The following is a 25144-nucleotide window of genomic DNA, read 5'->3' on the forward strand; positions in this document are numbered from 1 at the left end:
GAGTTAAGCCTTTTTCAACTGATTTTTATAGTTCGTTCTTATGTTGTGCTGTTATACCACTGTCCCAGGTTAGGGGGAGGGTCGGGATCCCGCTGACATGTTTAACCCCGCCACATTATTTATGTATGTGTCTGTGCAAAGTCAGGAGCCTGCAATTCAGTGCTGGTCGTTTGTTTATGTGTTACATATTTGTTTTTCGTTCATTTTTTTACATAAATAAGGCCGTTAGTTTTCTCGTTTTAATTGTTTTACATTGTCTTATCGGGGCCTTTTATAGCTGACTATGCGGGCTTTGCTCATTGTTGAAGGCCGTACGGTGACCTATAGTTGGTAATGTCTGTGTCATTTTGGTCTTTTGTGGATAGTTGTCTCAATAGTATATACCACATCTTCTTTTTTATATTAATCAAGCCTTTTAAAATCATGTTAATTTTGTTAATAAACAGGCTTTTGGACTCTTTAGTGCAAAAAGGTCACAAGCAACATCACACACATTTTGACAATATGACCATTTTTTATTCGGTTAAAAAAGATATGAGCAACAGCTTTATCCAAAAAGAAAGTTTATATATACATCATTTGTATTTACATCTATGTTAAATACAGTGTGTACTAAAGAATCTTTTGGTGTTAAGCTGTTTTTAAGGGGGCACCGATTTGATTTTCTTGAGGGAGGGTTCAACCGGATTTAAAAAAACAATATCTTGACCTTCCTATATTAAAAACTAATAAAAGTCTGTAAATAGTATGTGATAATCTAAAAATACTATAAATGAGTATTTTTAAGTTCTGCACCACATTTAAAAACTATATAATAATTCAAAATTAAAGAACGATGGAATTCAAAACATTTTTTAAGTGATTCACTATAAGGATAGCACTGCGTTTCTAATTGAAAATGTTACCTGCAATGTCTTATCCATGGGATCCATTCCTTTCTCTTCAACAAGCCATTTTGTTAACTCCAACCCAAGTATACTCGCCGCTGCCAAATGTAATGCTGTTTTACCTTCCTATAATGATAACATATACAAGTCTGTAAATGGTATGTTATAATCCTGGAAGAATGGTATCATGAGCATTTATAAATTCTGCACAACATTTAAAAAACTTTGAAAACAGGTCCTTGTATATTTGCGTCCATTCTAGTGGGGTGTCAAAGGACAGCATTTCTTGGATTTAATATTCCTACCGAACAAAAAGCTAAATAACATGTCATTTGAAAGAGGAAACCATGTACTATAAGCCTGTCGTAAGGATCAGATATGGTTCAAAAGATTTTAAAACGAAAGTTAAATGGTCAACTTCACAATTTAAAACAATTCATTTTTTTATTTTTATTTGTTTTCCTCTTATATTTACTGTTAAATAACAAACTTATACAGATTCTGCTTCATTAATAGTAGATATTTGTATAAGAACTAAATTCTAGATAGTTCTTCACAAACAATTTCTCAAAAAGACGTTTTCAATTACAAAATTCAAAATACTTAGTATGAAGTTTCAACCATATATAGTCAAAATGACCTTGACCTTACAAATAATGTCAATTTCACGTAAAATATCATCTGTCATGAAAAAAAACTACTATTATTGTATACGATGCATCAGTTCAAAAGCAGTAAGGTTAAATATGACATTTAACTGATTTTGCCATATTTGTTTACAAAAGGAATTTGTTTGGTTTTATCCATAAAACTGTTTCCAATTAGCATGATTAGGTAGTTAAATTACTTAAATGTCTTTAAGGTAGTCACATTTTACAACTACTGACTTTGTATAGGTTGATACTATGATTTATCAACCCCTGAGATATGATATTTACCGAGACCAACGATAAATCATTGTATCAACTGAAATCAAAAGTCAACAACTGCTTTATTATATGACTCTTTATCCTTCTCCAATTTTCTCGTATTTTCTCATTCTACTTTTAAACCGGTGCATTGCTTTTGCGTCAATTGACATTTCGTTTGCGTCAAAACAAATCTTTCATATGCGCCACAAACCGTATTTCATTTGCGCCAAAATAAAACTTTTCATTTGCGCCAATAATACAGGTAAAGAGTATAAAAAGTAGTTTTATTCAAAAGAGACTTTTAATAATTATATAACTTTAAAACACAGTGTTTGATTGCATAATAAAATATATTACTCCGAAATCAGTTATCGTAACCACAGTGAAAGCACTATACATTGATACGTTCTTAACAAGAGACTTTTCTTAATAATGTTAAAACACAGGTCTGTTATAAATTAACGAGATCATAAAACATAAAAGAAAGCACTATACACTGGAGTAAAAACCGAAAGTTTATTTTGGCAAAAACCTGTACGCGACAGCTCGGATTTACTCAGGATAACCTATATGTATGGTCTTAAGAAATTACAGATATATTTCCTGTATATACAAATGAGGAGATGTGGTATGATTGCCAATGAGACAACTATCCACCAAAGTTCAAATGAAGTGAATGAAAGCCATCATAGACAATCGTACGGTCTTCAAAAATCAATTCCGTATAGTCGGCTATAAACGGCCCCAAGATGAAAAAATAAATAAATAATCCAATTCTAACAAAACTAACGACCTGTTTGTCTCAGAATTGACAATGTCCATCTTGACACCTTAAACATGTGAACACTATATGATTTTAAGCCAACAAGTGACTCTCACTTTTTTTTTATTATAAAATAGTATGAACTTATTTAGTTACCCAGGGAGAATAATTAAAAAACAAATCTTATTCACGATGTGACATTGATTTTTTTTAAAAACTTTTTCGTTATATGTTACCTGTAAAATGGCGCAAATATAGTTTTCAATTTTTGGCGCAAATGAAAGATCATATTTTGTAAATGCAATGCGCCCTTTTAAACTGCTCCCTGTTTTTATTCTGAATATATCATCTGCTTTTACAGTTGCTAATTATCATTAGTTGAAGAACTCAATAAAGTTTACTAAAAAAATACACCGAAAACAAGGAGATGAGAAAAAATACACCGAAAACAAGAAGAAAAAGGACAAAAAAACAGGAATTTACATGGTGTCACGAACCTACGTTATTGGCGTTGCCTTGGAATATCTATATTTAGTTAAAAGGATCCTGTTCCAAATCTTATATTAAAATTTTTGTCGCGGTGAGTATAATATTTTATAAAAGAGGTTTTCCAATGATATTCGCCAAAGAGAAAATTTAAAGTTATATAACAATTACTTATATTGATTTTTATAGGAGATATATCCCTTTCTGTTTGTGGCGTACTACAGATTTCCCCAAGTCTCTAAGGCATGTACTCTATCATTGTCACTTCCGTCATTCGTTACAAGACTTGTTTTCATGTTCCAACATATTTCACTCAGGCCTACATGGTATGAACAAAAGTCTGCGCATAACGGATTCTGCTTAAAGCAAACAAACCCTTTTGAGTTTAAAACATAAATCATTAAAACGATAATATTAAGTACCAACAGTAAAGAGAATTATGAGATTAAACGCCAATCACTAACTCCCTACTGCTCAGAAAAAAATAAAATCAACACTTCAGTGAGAAACATGGGGTCAATAGTCTCTAGTACAGGCATATCCTGCATGTGTGCGGTGGTAATGGAGATTAAAGGTTGAGGGGCTTACGTGTGCACAAAACTCAACCTTTGCCTTTTATATATTATATATGGTAACAGTAAAACATGCAACTGAACGGAAAACTAATTATTACTGCTACAAACATCATGACCACTAACTTGAAACAGAAAAATAAAACAGTCTCTAAGAATTTTGTTCAGAACGTGCGCATTCCTACAAAAAGCAAGCTTATGTTGCCAAAAATGTTGGTTTGATACTAGTACTCATAGGCAAAAGAGATACACATCCCCTTTAACATGTTTATCATAAGTATAAGAAGCGACGAAAGGAAATGGGCAGTAATTTTGAGAGACTAGAACGTATTTAGAGCAGCAGACAGTTAACAAAAAAAAATTGTTGTTGACTAAATCATGTCAGTTTTCCTTGCTGAAAGATGTCAACACATTTCCGATTTTAAACATGTGATTTTTTCAATTTTTAGTTATATTTACGACTTTTCAGTTAAATAATGTACGATAAACACTGTCTTATAAAGATTTGGTAGGAAACGGCATCTAAAAACGATCAAAAGACAAACACCAATACGCAAAACACAATATAATATTATATTAACATAGAAGGGGCTCAAATATCTGTTTATAATTAACAACATTAAATAGAAAACTAAAGATTGAGCAACACGAACCCTTCACAATGTGTCTCTATTCTAAAGTAGCTAACTTGTAATTGTATACTAATAACATACTTTATTAATCATGATTGAGAATTGGTGAATTATACTGTACTTGTAAGCATGATAGCTTCAATCTGTCCAAAATTTAGAGGAGATCACTGAAGAGGGTTAACGTAAATGTGAATTCTTCATTTGTGGAAGGATGCTTGAGGCAAATTGTGTCTAACGTGAACTCACCAGGGAGTGTATTGCCTAGAACATGTCTTAGTAAAGAGCAATATGTATTCGCCCTATATATAGGACATCGGTACACGCTGTTTATTTTACCTTTTTAATCAAACAAGATTGCAACTAGCTTTCTTGCAAATCGAAGATATGCATCAAAATAACTTTTTGGCAATCTATCATCTGTTTAAGAACTTTGAAAGCCGTTATGTTACATTTTTGTGATAGGTCTATTGTATGGAACGCCGTAACTGCCTTATGTTAAAAACTTTCATTATATGATGGTACTTTGACATTATACGATGGTACTTTGACATTATATGATGGTACTTTGACATTATACGATGGTACTTTGACATTATACGATGGTACTTTGACATTATACGATGATAGTTTGACATTATATGATGGTACTTTGACATTATATGATGGTACTTTGATATTATACGATGGTACTTTGACATTATATGATGGTACTTTGACATTATACGATGGTACTTTGACATTATATGATGGTACTTTGACATTATATGATGGTACTTTGTCATTTTGTAAAGACAAAAGGAATCATGGGAAATTAGAAAAAAAACATGAAGGTGTACCCAGTACACGGATGTCCCTACGCGCTATATTATTTTCTATGTTCAGTGGGCCGTGAAAATGGAGGAAATCTTTAAATTGGAATTAAAATTAGAAGGATCATATCATAGGGAACATGTATACAAAGTTTCAAGTTGATTGGATTTCCACTTTATCAAAATTCACCTGGACCAAAAACTTTAACCTGAAGCAGGACGAACGGACGGATGGACGCAGAACAGAAAACATAATGGCCAGAAATGGAGCAGAAAAAAAATGCAAGAATCACTCATGTTGAGTGTACTAAAGAAGGTTGATTTGAAGTATTCGTTTGTACATTTTGAAAGAGAAAAGATAACACCAAACATTGTTGGTATGCTTTCGAGACATGAATTAGAAGCTCTAGGAGTTTAAAATACAGCAGACATGACGATGCGTCAAATTGACGCATGAGTGTATTAAATATGGGACTATTAAACCACAGAAAATTCAAGGAAGTTTCGGACCTCCTATCGGACCTCCTAAAGTTGACATAGACAAATCAACACTTGAAAATTTACTTGATAATGGATAATACTGAACCCCTAACAGGAGGTAGTGTGCCTAGTATTCATATGATGAAGACATAATCTTTCAATCAGTTTAATTGAGGTCTGGAGCTGGCATGTCAGTTAACTGCTAGTAATCTGCTGTTATTTATGTATTATTGTCATTTTATTCATTTTACTTTATTACAACTTCTGACATCGGACTCGGACTTCTCTTGAACTGAATTTTAGTGTGCGTATTGTTATGCGTTTACTTTTATAAATTCGCTAATGGTTTAGGAGGAGGGTTGAGATATCATAAAAATGTTTAACCCTGCCGCAATTTTGCGCCTGTCCCAAGTCAGGAGCCTTTAGCCTTTGTTAGTCTTGTAAGATTTTTGATTTTGGTTTCTTGTGTATAATTCGGAGTTTAGTATGACGTCCATTATCACTGTACTAGTATACATATTTTTAAGGGCCAGTTGAAGGACGACTCCGTGTACGGGAGTTTTCCGCTACATTGAAGACCCATTGGTTGACTTCGGCTGTTGTCTACTCTATGGTCGGGTTGTGGTCGCATTGACACATTCCCCATTTCATTTCTCTATTTTATTTGATCTCGGATGTTGCAAAGTTTTTCCTCGTAACTGAATATATCGAAGAGTGGCACATTTTGATCTGAGTAAACGTACATTTTCAGAACTTGACAATATTGACCTCAGTGATGTTTTATTGGGAGAACTATTTAAGAGTATATTAGGGATTTTCTAGTTACTAACAGAAAACCCTTGCCGTTTTACGCACAACTCTATTGATCTTTTGGTCCTCGATGCTGTTCAACTTTGTACTTGTTTCGGCTTTCAGATTTTTGTATCTGGGCATCTCTTGCAGGTATTGTGTGGACAAAATGCACTTTCGGCGTTTTAAAATTTTGAAATTATTGACTTTTGTTGGCTGTTGTTCGTGTGATTCTTTGTCAATTGTGTTCTCCAATTTATTTATATCGTAGTCCTGTGGTGTTGTGTTGTCATTTTGATGTTATATTTCACATGGCTATAAAAGTGCGAGGTTTGGCATGCCACAAAACCAGGTTAAACCCACCATTTTTTCTTTTAAAAATGACCTGTACCAAGTCAGGATTATGACCATTGTTATATTATAGTTCATTTCTGTGTGTGTGTAACATTTAAACGTTGCGTCGTTTGTTTTCTCTTATTTTTTAGTGTAAATTCACATTGCGACAAGACGTGTCACGGTACTTGTCTATCCAAAATTCATGTATTTGGTTTTGATGTTATATTTGTTATTCTCGTAGGATTTTGTCTGATGCTCGGTCCGTTTCTATGTGTGTTACATTTTAGTGTTATGTCGTTCTCCTCTTATATTTAGTTTCCCCGGTTTTAGTTTGTACCCCGATTTAGTTTTTTGTCCATGGATTTATCAGTTTTGAACAGCGGTATACTACTGTTGCCTTTATTTCAGCATATGTTTATTGCCAAAGGCATTAGAGTACAGAGATTGCGTCTAAGAGACTCTATTCAGCGAAAGCTAGGTCCACTCTGCCGATCAGGTCAACTCGATTCAGTCCGATCAAGACAATTTACGTTATCAGGAGACTGGTTCAATCGACAGGGATGTTCGGGATAGTCTACCTTACTCGTCATCGATCTGACTTTCTACCCGAGAGTTTTTGACATGTCAAAAACAATCGAGTAAGGACCGAAAAGCAAGCCACTCGAGAAGAGATCGAAAATTCGTCGAGTAGCGGTCGAATTTATCGGGAAAGGATCGTGTAGAGATCGAGTTCGGTCGAAATACAAAAAAAATACCGATCAGTACTCGATCATTTCGACCTTTGCTCGACTAAAGTCCGATCATTTCCAGATTAACTCGACCAATGTTCGATCTCTTCCAAATCACTGCGACTTCTATATTTATTTTATCCCAGACCAACTTGACCCATACCCGATCCCTTCGAGACCACTCTTCGATCTCTTCTCCCCATACACGAGAACACATGACTGATACACGATTCTCTAAAAGTGTGTGCAGATCTGAATAACTCTCATAACTCTGTCTTCAAAAAAGTATATTAGCAACATCATATTTAACTGTACAAAATGTCCTCTATGTACAGTACGTGTCTTTACTTCTGCAAGTAGAGGTAACATTTTAAAAGAGAGTCAAAAGACACCATAGGAAGAATCCAACTCAAAGGTCGAAAACAAAGTGACACAGCCATTGCAAAAAAATAAAACCGACGAGAAAACAAACAGCAGGTCACATAACATAACTAAAATCTTAGCAACACATAACCCAACAAAAACCTGGGATGAAGTCAGGTAAGGGAAGAATATCCTGCAATTTTGGCACCAGCGGATTTTTCAAATACGAAATTAATTGAGCAATAACATTCATTATTAGACTGCTGACGACTAAGTTATCTTTCGAAGTTGTTTTATAAGAGCATCGATCAAGATTATATTTACCTGTTTTATAGGATATTTTCTGTTTTGTCTGTCCGTATTTTTCGTTTGTCTAGAAATGTTTGTACTAGTATAAAAAAAAGATGAAGAACAATTGCCAACAAGACAGCTCCTTACAGAACATCAAATGACAACTATATATAGAAATGATGAATAACAACTATAGGTCACATAACTGTTTTCATTCGAACTTATTTACGTAATTTCACACAAAAAGGAGACGAAAGACAATTTTTTTTTTATTTGAAGCGAATTTCGTTCTTTCACTACCGATACAAACAGTTCTGCGTGCACAAGTTTTGATTATTTGTTTCTAACATACTTTTGCAAAGTTTGCATAAACCTATTTCCCCACGCAATAAGTTCAATAACAACAAACTGTGCATGCGTTTTTGACAGTTCATCAGGTTCAGCAAACTCCGATTAAACGATGCAATTGTTTCTACTATTAAAAGGTAAGGTAAAGTTGTAATCAGTTTCAGAAAAGATATTACTCCAGAGGATTGATATTCTACTTTTGGTTAAATTTTGGGGTAGTATGTGACATCTTTGCCTTTTATTTATGATATGTTTAAGCAAACACATGCAGGTTGTTGCATTCAGACTTTATTTTGTGGTGTCATTTCCAAAAAAGGGCAATACAACTATCATTACATATCAGTGTCCACTACGATGAAGTTTTTAAAAGCATTGGGTTCGTCTTTGTTAAGTTAAGTTAAGTCTCTCTTATACTGCCAACATAGTGGTCGTCGTGTCAGTCACTGTCCAACCTAGATTTCTCGGCGCCCGTTGCTGTCTACACATTCTTGTTCATCTTCTTTTCACTCTCCAAGCTCCGTTACAGCTATTAATCTGTTTCTCTGAGCTCTAACCATCTTGCCCACAAATCCAATTGCTTTATTTCTATATAGATATTTTAAATGTATGATTTTACGCGGACTTTCTACTGAATATAACCAAATATTAGGGAAATGTGTCCATGGAACACTGATAATACCCCGGCAACTATCATTATATAACATTATACAGGGTAATGACTCAAGAAAGGCTACCCAAATTCGCTTTCGGATTTGGTGTGTAAGTGTTAGTTCAACCCGATGGCCGGAGGCCAGAGGGTGATCTAACACTGACACACCAAGTCCGATTGGGATAACTATTTTTACATCCCAGTTGTTAAAGATTAGACGAAAACCCATTTACGATTCTTAAAATTTAGTTTAGAACGCCACACAACCATTACAATATACTTTATATATTACTATCGGGTATAGGTCAAGTTGGTCTGGGATAAAATAAATATAGAAGTCGTAGTTATCTGGAAGAGATCGGACATTGGTCGAGTTAATCTGGAAATGATCGGACTTTAGTCGAGCAAAGGTCGAAATGATCGAGTACTGATCGGTATTTTTTTTGTATTTCGACCGAACTCGATATCTACACGATCCTTTCCCGATCGATTCGATCGCTACTCGACGAATTCTCGATCTCTTCTCGAATGGCTTGCTTTTCGGTCCTTACTTGATTGTTTTTGACATGTCAAAAACTCTCGGGTATAGAGTCAGATCGATGACGAGTAAGGTTGACTATCCCGAACATCCTTGTCGATTGAACCAGTCTCCCGATAACGTAATTTGTCTTGATCGGGCTTAATCAAGTTGATCTGATCGGCAGAGTGAACCTATCTTTCGTTGAATAGAGTCTCTTAGACGCAATCTCTGTACTCTAATGCCTTTGGCAATTAACATACTAGTATGCTAAAGCATATTTCCACCACACAGAGGAAACTCTTGAATAGTTTCTACCAATAAAACATCACTGAGGTCAATATTGTTAAGTTCTGAAAATGTACGTTTACTCAGATCAAACTGTGCCACTCTTCGATATATTCAGTTAATAGCAAAAGCTTTGCAATATCCGAAATCAAATAAAATAGAGAAAGGAAATGGGGAATGTGTCAAAGCGACAACAACCCGACCATAGAGTAGACAACAGCCGAAGTCAACCAATGGGTCTTCAATGTAGCGGAAAACTCCCGCACACGGAGTCGTCCTTCAGCTAGTCCTTGAAAATATGTATACTAGTACAGTGATAATGACGTCATACTAAACTCCGAATTATACACAAGAAGCCAAAATTAAAAAACAAGAATAACAAAGGCTAGATGCTCCTGACTTGGGACAGGCGCAAAATTGCGACAGGGTTAAACATTTTTATGATATATCAACCCTCCCCTATATTCTAGCCAATGTAATAAAGTAAACGCAAAACAATACGCACATTAAAATTCAGTTCAAGAGAAGTCCGAGTCCGATGTCAGAAGATGTAACAAAGGAAAATAAATAAAATGACAATAATACATAAATAACAACAGACTACTAGCAGTTAACTGGCATGACAGCTCCAGACCTCAATTAAACTGATTGAAAGATTATGTCTTCATCATATGAATACCAGACACACTCCCTCCTGTTAGGGGTTTATTATTATCCATTATCAAGTAATTTTTTAAGTGTTGATTTGTCTATGTCAAATTTAGAGGGTCCGAAACTTCCTTGAATTTTCTGTGGTTTTATAGTCCCATATTTAATACACTCATGAGTTAATTTGACGCTTCATCTTTCTGCTATATTTAACACTCCTAGAGCTTCTAATTCATGTCTCGAAAGCTACAAACAATGTTTGGTGTTATCTTTTCTCTTTCAAAATGTACAAACGAATACTTCAAATCAACCTTCTTTAGTACACTCAACATGAGTGATTCTTACATTTTGTTTTTCTGCTCCATTTATTGGCATCATGTCTTCTGGTCTGCGTTCATCCGTCCGTTCGTTCTTTCGTGCTGCTTCTGGTTAAAGTTTTTTGTCGCGGTAGTTTTTGATGAAGTGGAAATCCAATCAACTTGAAACTTAGTATACATGTTTCCTATGATATGATCCTTTTAATTTTAATTCCAAATTAGAGATTTTCCTTCATATTCACGGCCCACTGAACATACTAAATGATAATGCGAGTGGGACATCCGTGTACTTGTTTTTTTTCTAATTTCCCATGATTCCTTTTGTCTTTACAAAATGACAAAGTACCATCATATAATGTCAAAGTACCATCATATAATGTCAAAGTACCATCGTATAATGTCAAAGTACCATCATATAATGTCAAAGTACCATCGTATAATGTCAAAGTACCATCATATAATGTCAAAATACCATCAAATAATGTCAAAGTATCATCGTATAATGTCAAAGTACCATCGTATAATGTCAAAGTACCATCGTATAATGTCAAAGTACCATCATATAATGTCAAAGTACCATCATTTCATGAAAGTTTTTAACATAAGGCAGTTACGGCGTTCCATACTATTGCATGTGCTAGAGACACGCATTAACATAGTATGGGCTCACATATATATTTACACTTATCAACATTAAACTGGAAAACATCACGTCTAATAGCAAAATTCAGTATATTGAAATATCACTTGAGTATTACTAGTTATTCAAAATTAATGACCGTGAGAGGAGTGACCAATTTCAGTGTTAAACTTGAAAGTCACACTATTTTCTTTTTAACCATAGTACATGTACATGCACTAAAAATCAGAAGTCCATTTCGGATAAGGAGTTTTCTTTTTCAAAATAAATTTAAAGTGTTTTTAATCATTTTAGAGTAAATATTTTTTTAAGCAATTAAGCGAGGAAATGAATATTGATGTACAGTCTATTTAAGTACATAAACCTATCATTAATTTATTATTTCAAAATTCTACAGACTAAAAAAAATAAAAACAATTTTGACAAATCAATAAATGCAATGTTATTTAAAAAAAACTTATGTAAGTAATTCACTATTAAACATATCACTAAGTTCAATGTATATAATATCAAATGTTACCTGAGATGTTTTAACCATGGGATCCATTCCTTTTTTTTCAATCAGCCATACTGTTACCCTCATCTTTCCATTTTCAGCTGCCAAATGTAATGCTGTTTTACCTTCCTATAATGACAACATATATTTTTGTTTCTGAGAATACAAACATGAAAAACTAAAACAAATTACAGGGGGATTTCATTAATAAATAGTCTGGCGAAGATTGTCCGTGCCAACAACAGGCTGAACATGTTGATGAGAGATACGTTATTTAATTCACATTTTGGTTACATTAAAAACTTCAAAACAAATACAAATAAATTATATGACTTATTTTGTATGCTTTGTGGATTTCCAAAAAGCTTTCGACGCATCAGTGTGGAGAGATGTTATGCTTAACAAGTTATTTGATATTGATATAGAGAAATATTTATATAATGCTATCACAAATATCCTTTCTGAAACAGAAATAGCTCTAAAGATTGACCATAAACATTTAGAATATTTTAAAATACTAAGAGGGGTAAAACAAGGGGATTCCATAAGCCCCACCCTATTTAAAAGTCTTTAGAAATTACCTTAGTCCAACAATTCCGACAAATCAATAAATGTAATGTTATTTAAAAAAAAATTAATATGTAAGTAATTCACTATTAAACATATCACTTAGTTCAATGTACAGCCCTTGGATGGTGTAAACTTCCCCAAAAAACGTGTATGGTGTAATGGTGTATGGCATATGGTGCAATGATGTAAGGTGTATGGTGCTATGGTGTATGGTGTAAGGGGAATGGTATACAGTGTATGGGGAATGGTGTGATTGTGTAACGTGTGATCGGAAAAGGTGTGAATGAATGGTGTACGACATTTCATTAGTTAATAACAAAGTTCTTTTTAATTTTAATTTTTCGGATTGTAAACACTCTGAGAATTTGTCAAGGAAACATCAAAAACTATATTCTTTATGTTTTCCTAGTCATCATTATCCGCCTTATTTCACATATTATCATTCCTTGTATACTGTATGGGGTGTAGACAGAATAGACAACCGGAATAGGAATCAATTGCAAGATACGTAGACTGATGAAACAAAGACTTTCAAATATCTTATTTTCATCAATAATGAGGAATAAAACTGTTAAATTCTAGTATTACCTTACTGTGTAAATAAAGGAGATTACTATTGATAAGAATACTAGCCTTTGCGAATACCAAATCAATACTATTAGAATCAGAGATAAACGATGAAAAGGAAAAACATAATCCGTCAACCTATACAGGTATGGCGCCGGCTATGTCATCTTTTATGAGGAATTATAAGGATTGATGATTATCGTGCAGCAGCAAATATTACGTGCATATTCAGGACGATGATATTTTATGTTCCATAGATAAATTCCAATAAAACTGTGTTAGTTGAAAATTTAAACAGAGACTAATTATACGTTGTGATTTATAGAGAAACTATCCATAAGATGATATGATATTCTTGCTCATTATTATATCTTCAACACTTCTTGATTAATATAAATAGTAAAATTGATACAGCTAGTGAACATCTTCTGTCCTCAATTCTATATTTTTCTGCAAATTAGTTGCTTTTCTGATCATTCACAGATTAAACTACGTCTCAAATATTAATTGAGAAAGAATATTTCATCAGAATGACATTGTAAATGCTCTCTGTGATGAAATTATTATGAATGATATTATAAATGTTGATTCCAAAACATTTACAGTGGGCCAAAATGGAATTAATTCGGCAACTGAAGAGCTTAATAGATAGCAGACACAACATGCCGAATTGTGAGAAAAAGAAAGACCAACAGAAAACTTGTTAGACAAAAGTGGTCCGACATAACAATATTTGAACAATAAAAATCTTTAAATATCATTAGTAACAAGATAATAAAACCTCCGTTTAATGTTAAACACAAAAAAAACCAGGCTAATTAGAAATAAACTTTTGATAAACTCTCAAACAAGAAATTTCTAACATTGAAAACATATTGAAAATTATTAATGCTGAAACAAACAAATCAATTATATAAGCGGAAAAAAATAATGGGTTCTTAAAAGTCTAAAGACAGGCAAACTAAGTGGTTCTGATGGCATTGTTAATGAAATACTAAAGTATAGCAGTAATGTTCATATAACTTCTGATCATTAACGAACCTGTTTAATTAAATATAAAAAAAACAAAAAAAAAACTGGCTATTATCCAGTGCAATGGAACAAATCATATTTATTCTTACATTGTATTACATAAGTCTTGAAACATTCAGAATATTTTAAAGTACTAAGAGGGGTAAAACAAGGGGATTCCATCAGCCCCATCCTATTTGAAAATCTTTAGAAATTACCTTAGTCCAAGCTTTAACACTGAGGAGTGCAGACCCGTAAATTATCAAACTCTTATGGTCCGAGACCACCATTGTCTTCCCTTGATTTTCTTATAAAACTTAACTTAATGTCTATAATATACATCCTATTGTCATGATACTTTGTAAGCAGTGTTATAATACATTAAGCTTTGTTCATACCAAGTTTTTTTCAGATTTATCAACTTTTTCTACCCTATTAGGTCCGAGACCACCATTGTCGTCTCTTGATTTTCGTTGTTCACAAATATAGTCCCTAGTGTTGACAGTGGGTTACTTGCCATTAATTTTTTTACCCCTTCCAAATTTATTTCTCCATGTTCAATGCCTCAAATTGCAAGTAGGGGAATGAAATTCCACTGTAAAAAAATGTGGGTCCAGAATTTTAAAGGAAAGTAGTGATTTGGTCCAGCTGAAAAAGGTTGAAAATGAGCACTTCCGAAGCTGTCAAAAGATTTCAAGACGCCCTAAACATAAAATTGTCCATATTTTGAGTTAGAGGCGATGAAGTTTTCTATAAATTTGATATAATTTGTCCCAAAAGTAGTACAACACACTGAAAAAGTTTCTTTGAGAAAGCGCAGGTGGGATTTTTTTTATTTTCATTTATGTTCTAAAAGAAATGCACTACGAATTAATTGTGTTCTCGGACCTTATGTTGTTTCACTTTCATTTGCAGATGACTTTCTAATCATGATCGAAGGTAAGTAAGTCTTATAAAACAGTCTTGGTGAACTTAACAATTTTCATGACGATTGGCAACTAACTTTAAATATCAAAAAGACAAAAACTACGGTTATTCAATAACAGACAAATTATAGTCCCCCTTTTGTATAATTTAAAGGTAACATGCGACAGAATGCAACTGCATATATGTTTTAGGTTACCTATCAAAGTGTAATGGTAATCATAAACATAGTCTCGACGAGTTCGCAAAAGACGACAGGTAATTATTATGTTCCTATAGAGCAAAGACAGCCTCTCGGTGCATATTACCTATTTCGGTGTCAAAACTCTCTTTGATAAATTGGTCAAACCCGATTTGACTTACACATCTGACATTTCCTACATGAATTATATGCTTTAGTACCATAGGGCAAAGCATAGAGCTGACCACAAAATTTATGATGAAACACCTTTTAAAATAATCAAATTTTTTGTTAATACCTTCTTGGAACCAAGAAGACCTCATCAAATATAGTTGTGAGATTTAAACCAGGTAGACTTCCAGTTGGAAATTTAATTATTGACCAATCTTTTTATACGCCCGTTTACGGGTCGTATTATACTATATTATATCCGTCCGCCAGTCCGTCCGTTTGTCCGTCCGTCCTTCCGTCCTTCCTTCCGTCCTTCCTTCCGTCCGTCCTTCCGTCCGTCTGTCCGTCCGTCGTCAACATGTCGGACAATTACTCAAATCCGCTTTCACCAATTTGCATGAAACTTTGGTGAATTATTTATATCTATTGACTTGAGCTCTCTTTCGATTTTTATTAATTTTTTATTTTACATTTCCGAGTTATGGGTTTCTATTCATTACAAATGGGGCATTTTCTTGTTTTCGAACAATAACCCAAAACACTACCACCAATTTGCAAGAAACTTTGGGGAATCTGATATATCTATTAACATGAGCTCCCTTTCGATTATTATTAATTTTAGATTTTACGTTTCCGAGGAATGGGGTTTTATTTATTAAAAGGGGGTTACAGTGTTCGGACAATAACTCAAATTGCTTTGATCATTTTTCATGAAACTTTGGTGAACTGTTTATATGAATTAACGTAAGTTCCCTTTTAAGTTTTATAAATTTCAGATTTAACGTTTCCGAGATATGGGATTTTAACCATAAAAAGGGGGTGACTTTCAATTTTCCTGTCAATATATTTCAAGTACGTTGAGCAGTTTTCATGAAACTTTGTTGACTGGTTCATTTGTGGTTAATAACTATAAAGTAACGTCCCTTTAGTTTCTTTTAATAAATTTCTGATATGACATTGATAAGTTATTGAACTTTATTCTTTGAAAAGTGACGGGCGTATCATGTGCTCATGGTGTAGCTGTGTATTATATCTTTAGACTGAATATTGATCATCTAAACCCTTTATTGAACGAAAATTTCGAACTGTCAAAATCCATTGATTTACAAGGTACATATTCTTGGTATACATATGCTAAGAACGTTTTACCAGACAATAATTCTTATATGATTTGCATATCTATAAATACTTGAATTGGATTGGTCAATTAGAATTTTTCTCTAAGTTTACACTTCGGTAAACCATGTTTCCGAAACTACTTTTGTAATCTATTCATGCGCCATACATAAGCTTGCAGTGATCCCGGGATTTTCAGCAAATTGAGATTTAAAAACAATTGCATAACAGTTGTGACTATTCTAGTGCATATATAACAAACAAAGAAATATATGCAATGCACTAAAGCATCGAAAATGTATAAAAATAAAATTTGATAAAATTCCGCGAAATTTCATGAAGGATTTGGCGAATTTACGTGAAGGCAAAACACGACGTCATACGAATAGAAATTTTCAAGGGAAAGATTATTTCGTTTCGTGTACGCTTGAAATTCGGATAACATTTAATTAAAATGAAGTTTTTGAGGTAGGTGCTATTTCATTTAAGATTCCGTTGTATTTATCGGACATTTATGGTTTTTAGAAAGTCAAGATGGCGGCGTACTCCTTAGTTACGACTTGCCATTGTGATTTTGATGGTAAATATATTTAGTAGCCATCAACAAAAAAAATGTTTATCAAATATCACAAACGTTGGGCTGAAGAATTATAAGGATTAAACACATTTTTTCTAGAGGTTATTGATGTGTAAACCGGGGCATTTACTCACAAACTCAACATTTATTCAGTTTGTGAGTTAATCACCCAGGTTTACACATCAATAACCTCTAGAAAAAATGTGTTTAATCCTATAATAACATTAAAGACAAAGTGTCCAACTGTTAGAATCTTACATATTTAAAACATTCAAAATCAACAATTGAAAATGAAATAATGACTATTATAAAAATTTATATAAAGTAAAAGACAAAAAAATCGACGAAAGTAGCAAGCATTTTCTGTATAAAAAACTAAACCCTTCACTTGAAACAAATTTTTACTTATTGTTTAATTATTTTTCTATCTATTTATTTGTTTACTAAACTTCGTTTAAATGACCATGCATAGTCTTGGAATAAAAAAAAAATGATCGTTACATTTAAGGTCCTCGAGAACAAAGACTGTGCAAAACCTGCAAAGTCATCGATGATGAATCACATTTTATTCTGAATTGCAATGTAAACCATGTATTTAATGATATCATTAAGATAATGAACATTTAATTCATTTCCATGATGAAAAACAATATGTTTTGATATCAAACCTCGCTTCCTTTAGACATGTTAGAAATATATGTTTATTTTTTAAAAGGTCATTAGAACTGAGGGTTATTGAAAATTGTAATATTGTATATCTATCACTAAAGGTTTTTTTTTGTACTCTGTGTCATTTGTCTCGTATTCTGTTTTGTTGTGTGTTTAAATTTGTATTGCCACAAAAATAATGTAAATGGTTAATGACAATAACATTGATTTGATTTGAATTGAATATACAAATAAAGAATTGTGGAATGATTGCAAATGACAACTTTCCACTAGAGACTTATTGACGTGGATTAAATCAACTATAGGTCAGCGACCCACCTTCAACAATGACAAAAGTCTCGAAAATGTTCGATCATTTATGCAGGTAGTTATCTATGTCTTTGCTACGGTCCCTCTATGGATAGGCTACCACGTGACATTGTATATTTCAACAATCAAATTCCATTTGTAGGTTGGAAAGTAAAACAATAAAAACTAAACTAGGTTGCAGTCAAACAATCATTTATATGTTAGAACATATTTGCCTTTTGACAAAACATATATGTGTTTTTATTTTGTGAATGTTTATTAAATACCAAGTATAATGATAACGCAATCAAATAATTCATGCTTTAAGACGGTCCCTGTACGCGTTGTGTGTGTATTATTTAATACCGCGTGCTGTTGTTGTGCATTGTGACAATACACCTGGGAATAGTTTATTGAAATATAATGTCCCAGAATAAACTGATTATTTCTGAACGATTATCATTGACACTAGTAACCCGAATTTAACTTGATCGGACAAAAACGTGTTAACGCTGTTTAAATGAAATTAAGCGTCATTTGATAAAGATTGACAAAAATTAAAAATCATTTTTTAATTTATTTCAATGCATATCAAATCATTTTAATGCCAGTCAAATAGCTTCGCTTGCGGTCGTTCAATTTAATTCAAGTTGGCGGTAAGTTACGTCAAACAAACAGGCCACACCCCCGTTAAACTATTTCAAACTGGTATCAATTCGTTTTAAACCGTGTTGCGACCCGAGTTTTTAACAGGTAAATCACTCAAGCAAAACAACATCGATGTATCTTTCGTTTATTTGTTTCAAACTTTATCGACTTATATATATAAATGCGTGTATTCTTATTAAAGTAATATACTTCACAATTTAAACAAATGAATGATCAATACACGTAACATATAAGGAATTTAAATAAAAACAATAAAATATTGGTGCACGGTTTAAAAAATTCAAAACTTGCGAATCTGTTAAAAATAAAATAGTTTTAATTTGCCCGAATGCAGTAGATCTTTATCTCACATATTCGTTTCAAAACTTGCTGAGTGCTATGAAAACTTGTGAATGTAAGTAACGTATGGTCCATTAAAATGACTTACAAACTTTAGGTATTCCTGTATATTTCCGTTTCTCTTTTTCTGTCTTACTATAGTGTACTCGTTAATTAAATATAGACACGGAAATTAAAGTATCTTACAAAAAATATTTATTTTTCACATAGTTTAAATCGATGTATCTTATAGTTTCGGTCAACAACAAATATTCCCTAGCTGTATATTGATATATGAAATAGCTTGTAATAAAAACAATGTTGTGTTAAATAATAAAATGAATGAACATAATGTTAACATTTGTTGAATTTAATAAACAGTTAAGTCTTGTACAACATTGCAAATAAAGGAACAGCTGAAAAAACTTTTAAAACTGTGTCATATTGTAATATCGGTCACTGACGCGAAACGGGCGTTAATTGCGGACAAGCAGCACATTACGGTAATTGTGAATTGTGGTTCCGATTCTGTAAAGGGATTATTGTGCTGTCATTCACCGTGACGTACAAAAAGTCTTGCTATAAATAAAAATATATTCGGTATATATGAGATAAATTTTAGTCTGCGATAACGATGGGTTGGTTGATTTAAGTTTTACGACCTTGACTTGCTCTAAGTCGACATTCTCTTACGTCTAATGCATTTTATTTACGTTTAGGGCATATTATATAAGTCCACCTACCAAATTGAAATCAACATAAACATTATTAAAATAAACAAGAATGGAAAAGAAACAATTATGCACTGTTGTTCTGATATAATTTTTATTAACTATATTTTAGCGGTAATGTTCAAATTAAAAACTACTTGTCGTACAAAAAAAAAATTTATCGAGGTGCTTTCGTTGAAGTTCGCGTTACATATCAAAATGAATGTCATTGGTCGGAACGTTTGCAAACTTTCAATCCAGGTGTTCTCATCGAGGTCCGCGTTCATTTTTCAATTCAATACACAATATTTCATCTAGGTGCTTTCGTTGAAGTTCGCGTTACATAGTAAAACGAATTTCATTGGTCGGAACATTTGCAAACTTTCAATCCAGGTGTTCTCATCGAGGTCCGCGTTCGTGTTTCAATTCAATACACAATACGAAGTCCAATATGGTAAAAAAATAGAATTTTAAACTGAAATTGAACAAAAAAGAAATAATAAAAAATATAGTCTATAATATGTAAAAATTTATTTAAGAAAGCTAACAATAAGATGAAAGAAAAATATGTGATGCTTAAGAACATTGATCTGGGCCGTAACAGCCTTTTGTTGGAAATTTTAAAACAAAGTTGAAACAAAGGCTTGTCTTCATATCAAATTGTTTTCACGGCCAATTTCTTGCAAGAAGCAAACTCCCGTTACTTCAGTGTCGCCCCTGCATGTTTTTGCGTGATCCATGCATGTTTCTGATTTACTTGTCTTTTATTCATTTACTGTCCTACTGTAAGGCTATAGTCTAAGTGTTAATTGTCATTTGAAATACTTTAAACTTGCTTATACTGGTTGGTTCCACGTGAATCTTATGATAATAGTTCATGCATAAATCACCGGAATTTGGTACACGTAAAATGCACGTAATTTTAAAAAATTACATTGTTAAAATAATATCTTTTTTCTAAAATTTAATTGAAATCATTAAAAATACCTTCATATTTTTGCAAAGTTCAAGTGAAAATAACATGAAAAATTTCACGTGTGATTCATTTGAATTACTGAGTTTTTTACTCCATCATTTAAGGCAATGGTGGTGTCGTTGCTTCATCCATGCGGAATAGAGTACTTTAAAAATATGATTCAGTAAAAAGTTTTATAATTGCTCGGTTTTTGATGGTTGTTTTACGGCGGTACGGCTAAACACTGCTAAGGACTCCTTAGTGCACTAAGGACTATACAATGCCACTAAGGACTAGAAAGAGTACTGTTATACGTGTTATTTTTACATATTATGTTAAAGATTGATATTTAATGCATAAATTTCAAATTTTATAGAAAAATAATCATAAATAAAAAAGATATTCAACATTTTCTAGGCACGTGCCCATTTTTCTTTGATATACCGAAAATCAATGAACCGATTGACACGTGCCAAATAATATAACAACTGATTAAACAATCATATATTCTTTAATCTAAGCAATTAACAATTGTATCGAAAAGATTAATACTTGATTAGTTTAATAAAATGTGTTGTTCTTATTTAAAAGTTAAAATGATTAAAAGGACAAATAATTTTGCTTTTGTTTCATTTATTTCCCGACATAGTTATTTGCCATAGGTTTTAATGTTGATGTGCGCCTAACTAATAAGTAAGAGTGTGGTCAGCTTGGTAAAATGATTATGTGAGAGACATGAAGACAACATGCATATATATATTTATAACTTTTTTGTTTTTATTTTAATTCCGACAAAGATGCGTTACAAATGGCTTCACTAAAACATGAGTAAATTCCGAAAAAAAAACCACCCTATAAATCATGATTTTTATTTGTCCACTTTCTATTATGAATGTTCCACAGTGTTTAGTACATTATTTACGAATAATTTCCTGCATTTGTCAATTTAAAGTTAAAGATATAATTTTGACAGAAAAAGAGAGTGCTTTGTAAAAATTACTCACTGTTGAAGGCCGTATGGGTAACTTAAAGTTATTAATTTCTGTGTCATGTTGTCTCTTGTGAATAGTTGTCTCATCACCAACCCGGTTTTTGGACAATGAATAGAAGTTAAAAGCTACTACATACTTTAAATTTGGAAGTACCCATGCAGCAGCAGCAGTAAGAAAAACATGCTACAATGCCGGACCCAAGTCCGAATAAAGGGGTAGGGAAGTAATTTTTCTTTTAACTGGCACAATCGTATGTTTTATTTTTGGCGCAAATCATACCATCTAATTTTAAAACATGTGGCGCAAACGTAACATTTGAGAAAAAAAAGTTGTGGCGCAAAAGGACGCATTTTTGGCGCAAACGGATATCTCCCACCAATCCTACCACATCATTTTTTATATTGGTTGCAAATTTTTTTTATCGTATTGAAGTCGTATTTGTCCAGAAATATATTGCTCAAACGTGTTCTTCATATGATAATAAATTTTGAAAATGAACCATTATAGCATACGCACAAACAAATAATTTCTGTTCAAATCCGTCTGTTTACTTGTAGCTGGCATTAAATAAGTTTGGTTACATGTAGTATTTTTTTTATCAGATTATTTAATCACTTTGTGATTGCAGAACCTGCTGCATTGGCTTGTATGTGTGAACGTTATTCGATAACGTCAGGAACGATAACTCGTGGCGTAATGTCAACTTACTGTCAAGACAGACGCTTTTATAGAAAATAAAGGAATATGGAGTAAATGTATACGGAACCAGTAATCGCACACAAAGTCAATGCTTAACAAAAATACAAATAATTAATGGTCAGAGTTTTTATTCCTGTTCATCTTTATATTCCCTAAAGGGTCTTCAACAATGAAAGATTCACATGTTTAGGGATGACATCAAAAGATCGATGTAGGATAAAAAAAAACTTAAATCAAATAGTTTGGGGGGGGGGGCAACTTTGCTGCAAGTTTTGTTAATCTAAAATCGATTTTACATATATCCCTATTGGTCAATAAATTTTTACCAAATTAAGTTAAGAGGGGGTGTGTGGAGGTCAGTAAAAAACCTATGTGAATTCAGTTTTGTATCCTTCATTGAACTTTCGATGTCGTCCCTTACCAGAACAACAAAAAAACACTAGCTAAGAGTACTTAAGTTACTGACAGCTATAGTTCACACTCCTACGTTTGAAGTCTTCTTGTCCATCATCCCGCAATCGGTATTTTTGAAGATCATATAAGTGAATGAATAATTCGATTTTCTGCCTCAGGACCTGCGCATATATGAAATACTTAACACTGAACATTGAACCTGGTTGTAATTTGCAATTTTTATTTGTAATTTTTCCTCACTAGGTAGGTGAAATTATGTATAACATCAAATGTATTGTAAATTGCGAAAATGCATTACGAGCATATTCTATAATTTTAAGTTTGAATTATAAAGAGTTTATTTTTTTTCAAATACTGAATACGCAACAAAATCTCTGTAATTTTACCCATGTATTATTTATGTTTATGTTAAAGGCGTTTGATTGGATATTAGTTAAAGGTAGGCGTGGTTTTCGGTAACTTTCCTCCAATCAACTGGCCTATTCGACAAACATGTGTGCGCTGATGCGTGCAAACTGGCTATTGTAACGGCACATGTCTTACATCAGAATATATCGTGCGTGACCAATGTTTATTGTAAAATTTCTTGTCATGTGAGCAAATTATCAGACATACAAGTTCTAAAGGTTACAACTTGAATTTGCTTTTTGAAAGATTATTTTCGGCAGTGCCCCTGATATACGATGTAAAGTGTTTAAGAAAAACAAGACTTTAAATGAAGGATGCATATTACCAGAGAATATAATCTGGGACTATGCCAGATATAATGTATGTATTTTATGGCTCGGATATTAACAATAAAATGTTCTGAAAAAATTAAGTGTCCGATAATTTGAATTATCTGATAAAGTTATCTCGATCACTGTCGACAAAATATTATTGCATGGATGGTAAACTGCTGATTTTTATTTCTAGACATGGTTTGTGACTGTTATAATAGACAACTATATGCATTCTGGTGTGAGTTTACAAAGAATACACTATACATTTTTCTGAAATATCAATCCTTTTTGGACAGACTTGCTTTTTCCTTGTATTTGTAAAAAATATAAGACGTTTCATTTTATTTGAATATTTCAAAATATATATTTTTGTATTGTTCTTATTTTTTTTAGGGTCAATGACCCCCCCCCCCCCCCCCCGAAAAAAAAGTAGTAAAATAATTGTATATTTGATTTGAATAATTGTTTTAAAACGTAATAGAAATAAAGGTCAGCCAAACCCAAATTCAGCAATAAGGAGTGTCATTCACCGGGTTTAATTTCTTTTAGCGGTTTTGAACTTCTTGTTACGTTCAATATTAATAATAATCTTCTTATCTTGTTCAATAAAAAATAGTAAAATTTACTTTCCATACACATGTTTGACTTCCTAAATAACACTAGGAAATAAAATTTGTCACAATTTCGCTTTTGTCGTCTGCTCAAGTTAGTTTAATTTGGTATTGTAATATGCACATGAGATACTTGTCACTGAACGTTGAACAAACAGTAGCTATCCACCAATCCATCAGTGACTGCGATACTTCTGTTACATACCCGTCATTTTGTCACATGTTTGGTACTATTATTTGAACAAAGTTCGTGTTGTAAGCCGAATTTGTCCTACATTTTAATTGTTCTTGTCAAGTAATACATTCCTTGAACTGGTTTAAATGTTTAACTAAATCCTATGATATCAATTTTGTGCATTGGTTTTTTGAAACACAATTTTGTTAATTTGAGCGTGTCAACACCTAGTCTAGTAGTGATTTCGGTTTGTATGACCATACAACATATTTATATATTAGTATTACAGTAAGTTATTGTTTCATTTTACATGTTTACCATTGATAACATCAAATAAAATGTGTTGCAGGTTGAACTAAACCATAAAGGAAGGATCTAAAATTTAAACTATGTATGTTTAAACTATTATGAATGTGGAGTGGGGGTATTGCACGATAGCCTCAGTAGTAGTATGATACTTTGATATCAAATGGACTACAGTTAAAAAGTTGCATTTACTACCAATCCATGCACAATAGTAAGATGTATGTTCCTGAGCGTATTATGGACAAAGAAAAGGGTTGTGGTGTACTTTAAAATTTTGAACTAAGTATGGTAGAATGGTTGCCATACGCCTTCATATTACAGAAACCACCAGCGTACACTACAGCATAATTACGATTTCAGTTGTTATAGTTCACACACAAATCAATTGGGCTTGTTTAATCTCCTGCATGGTTTATTCCATTGGAAATCATATTCAAGAAAATTCATATTCTTTATGAAACTTGATTGAGCCGTAGATTCACACAGATACCGATCATAGTTATCTTTTCTTCATTTACATAAATGAATGTCGGGAATTCGGAATATGGC

At 32.7% G+C, this 25144-nt stretch overlaps 1 protein-coding gene across 1 annotated transcript in view; it reads right to left on the bottom strand.

The window, feature by feature from the left end:
• LOC134722510 (caskin-2-like) overlaps positions 1-25144 on the bottom strand; it is a 163638-nt gene that overhangs the window by 93694 nt on the left and 44800 nt on the right. The window contains exon 4 of the mRNA XM_063586131.1: positions 11975-12079. Within this exon, the coding sequence (XP_063442201.1) occupies positions 11975-12079 (105 nt within the window). The remainder of the gene's footprint in view (positions 1-11974; positions 12080-25144) is intronic.

The sequence above is a fragment of the Mytilus trossulus genome, chromosome 6 (assembly GCF_036588685.1).
Source record: "Mytilus trossulus isolate FHL-02 chromosome 6, PNRI_Mtr1.1.1.hap1, whole genome shotgun sequence".
Taxonomy (NCBI): domain Eukaryota; kingdom Metazoa; phylum Mollusca; class Bivalvia; order Mytilida; family Mytilidae; genus Mytilus; species Mytilus trossulus.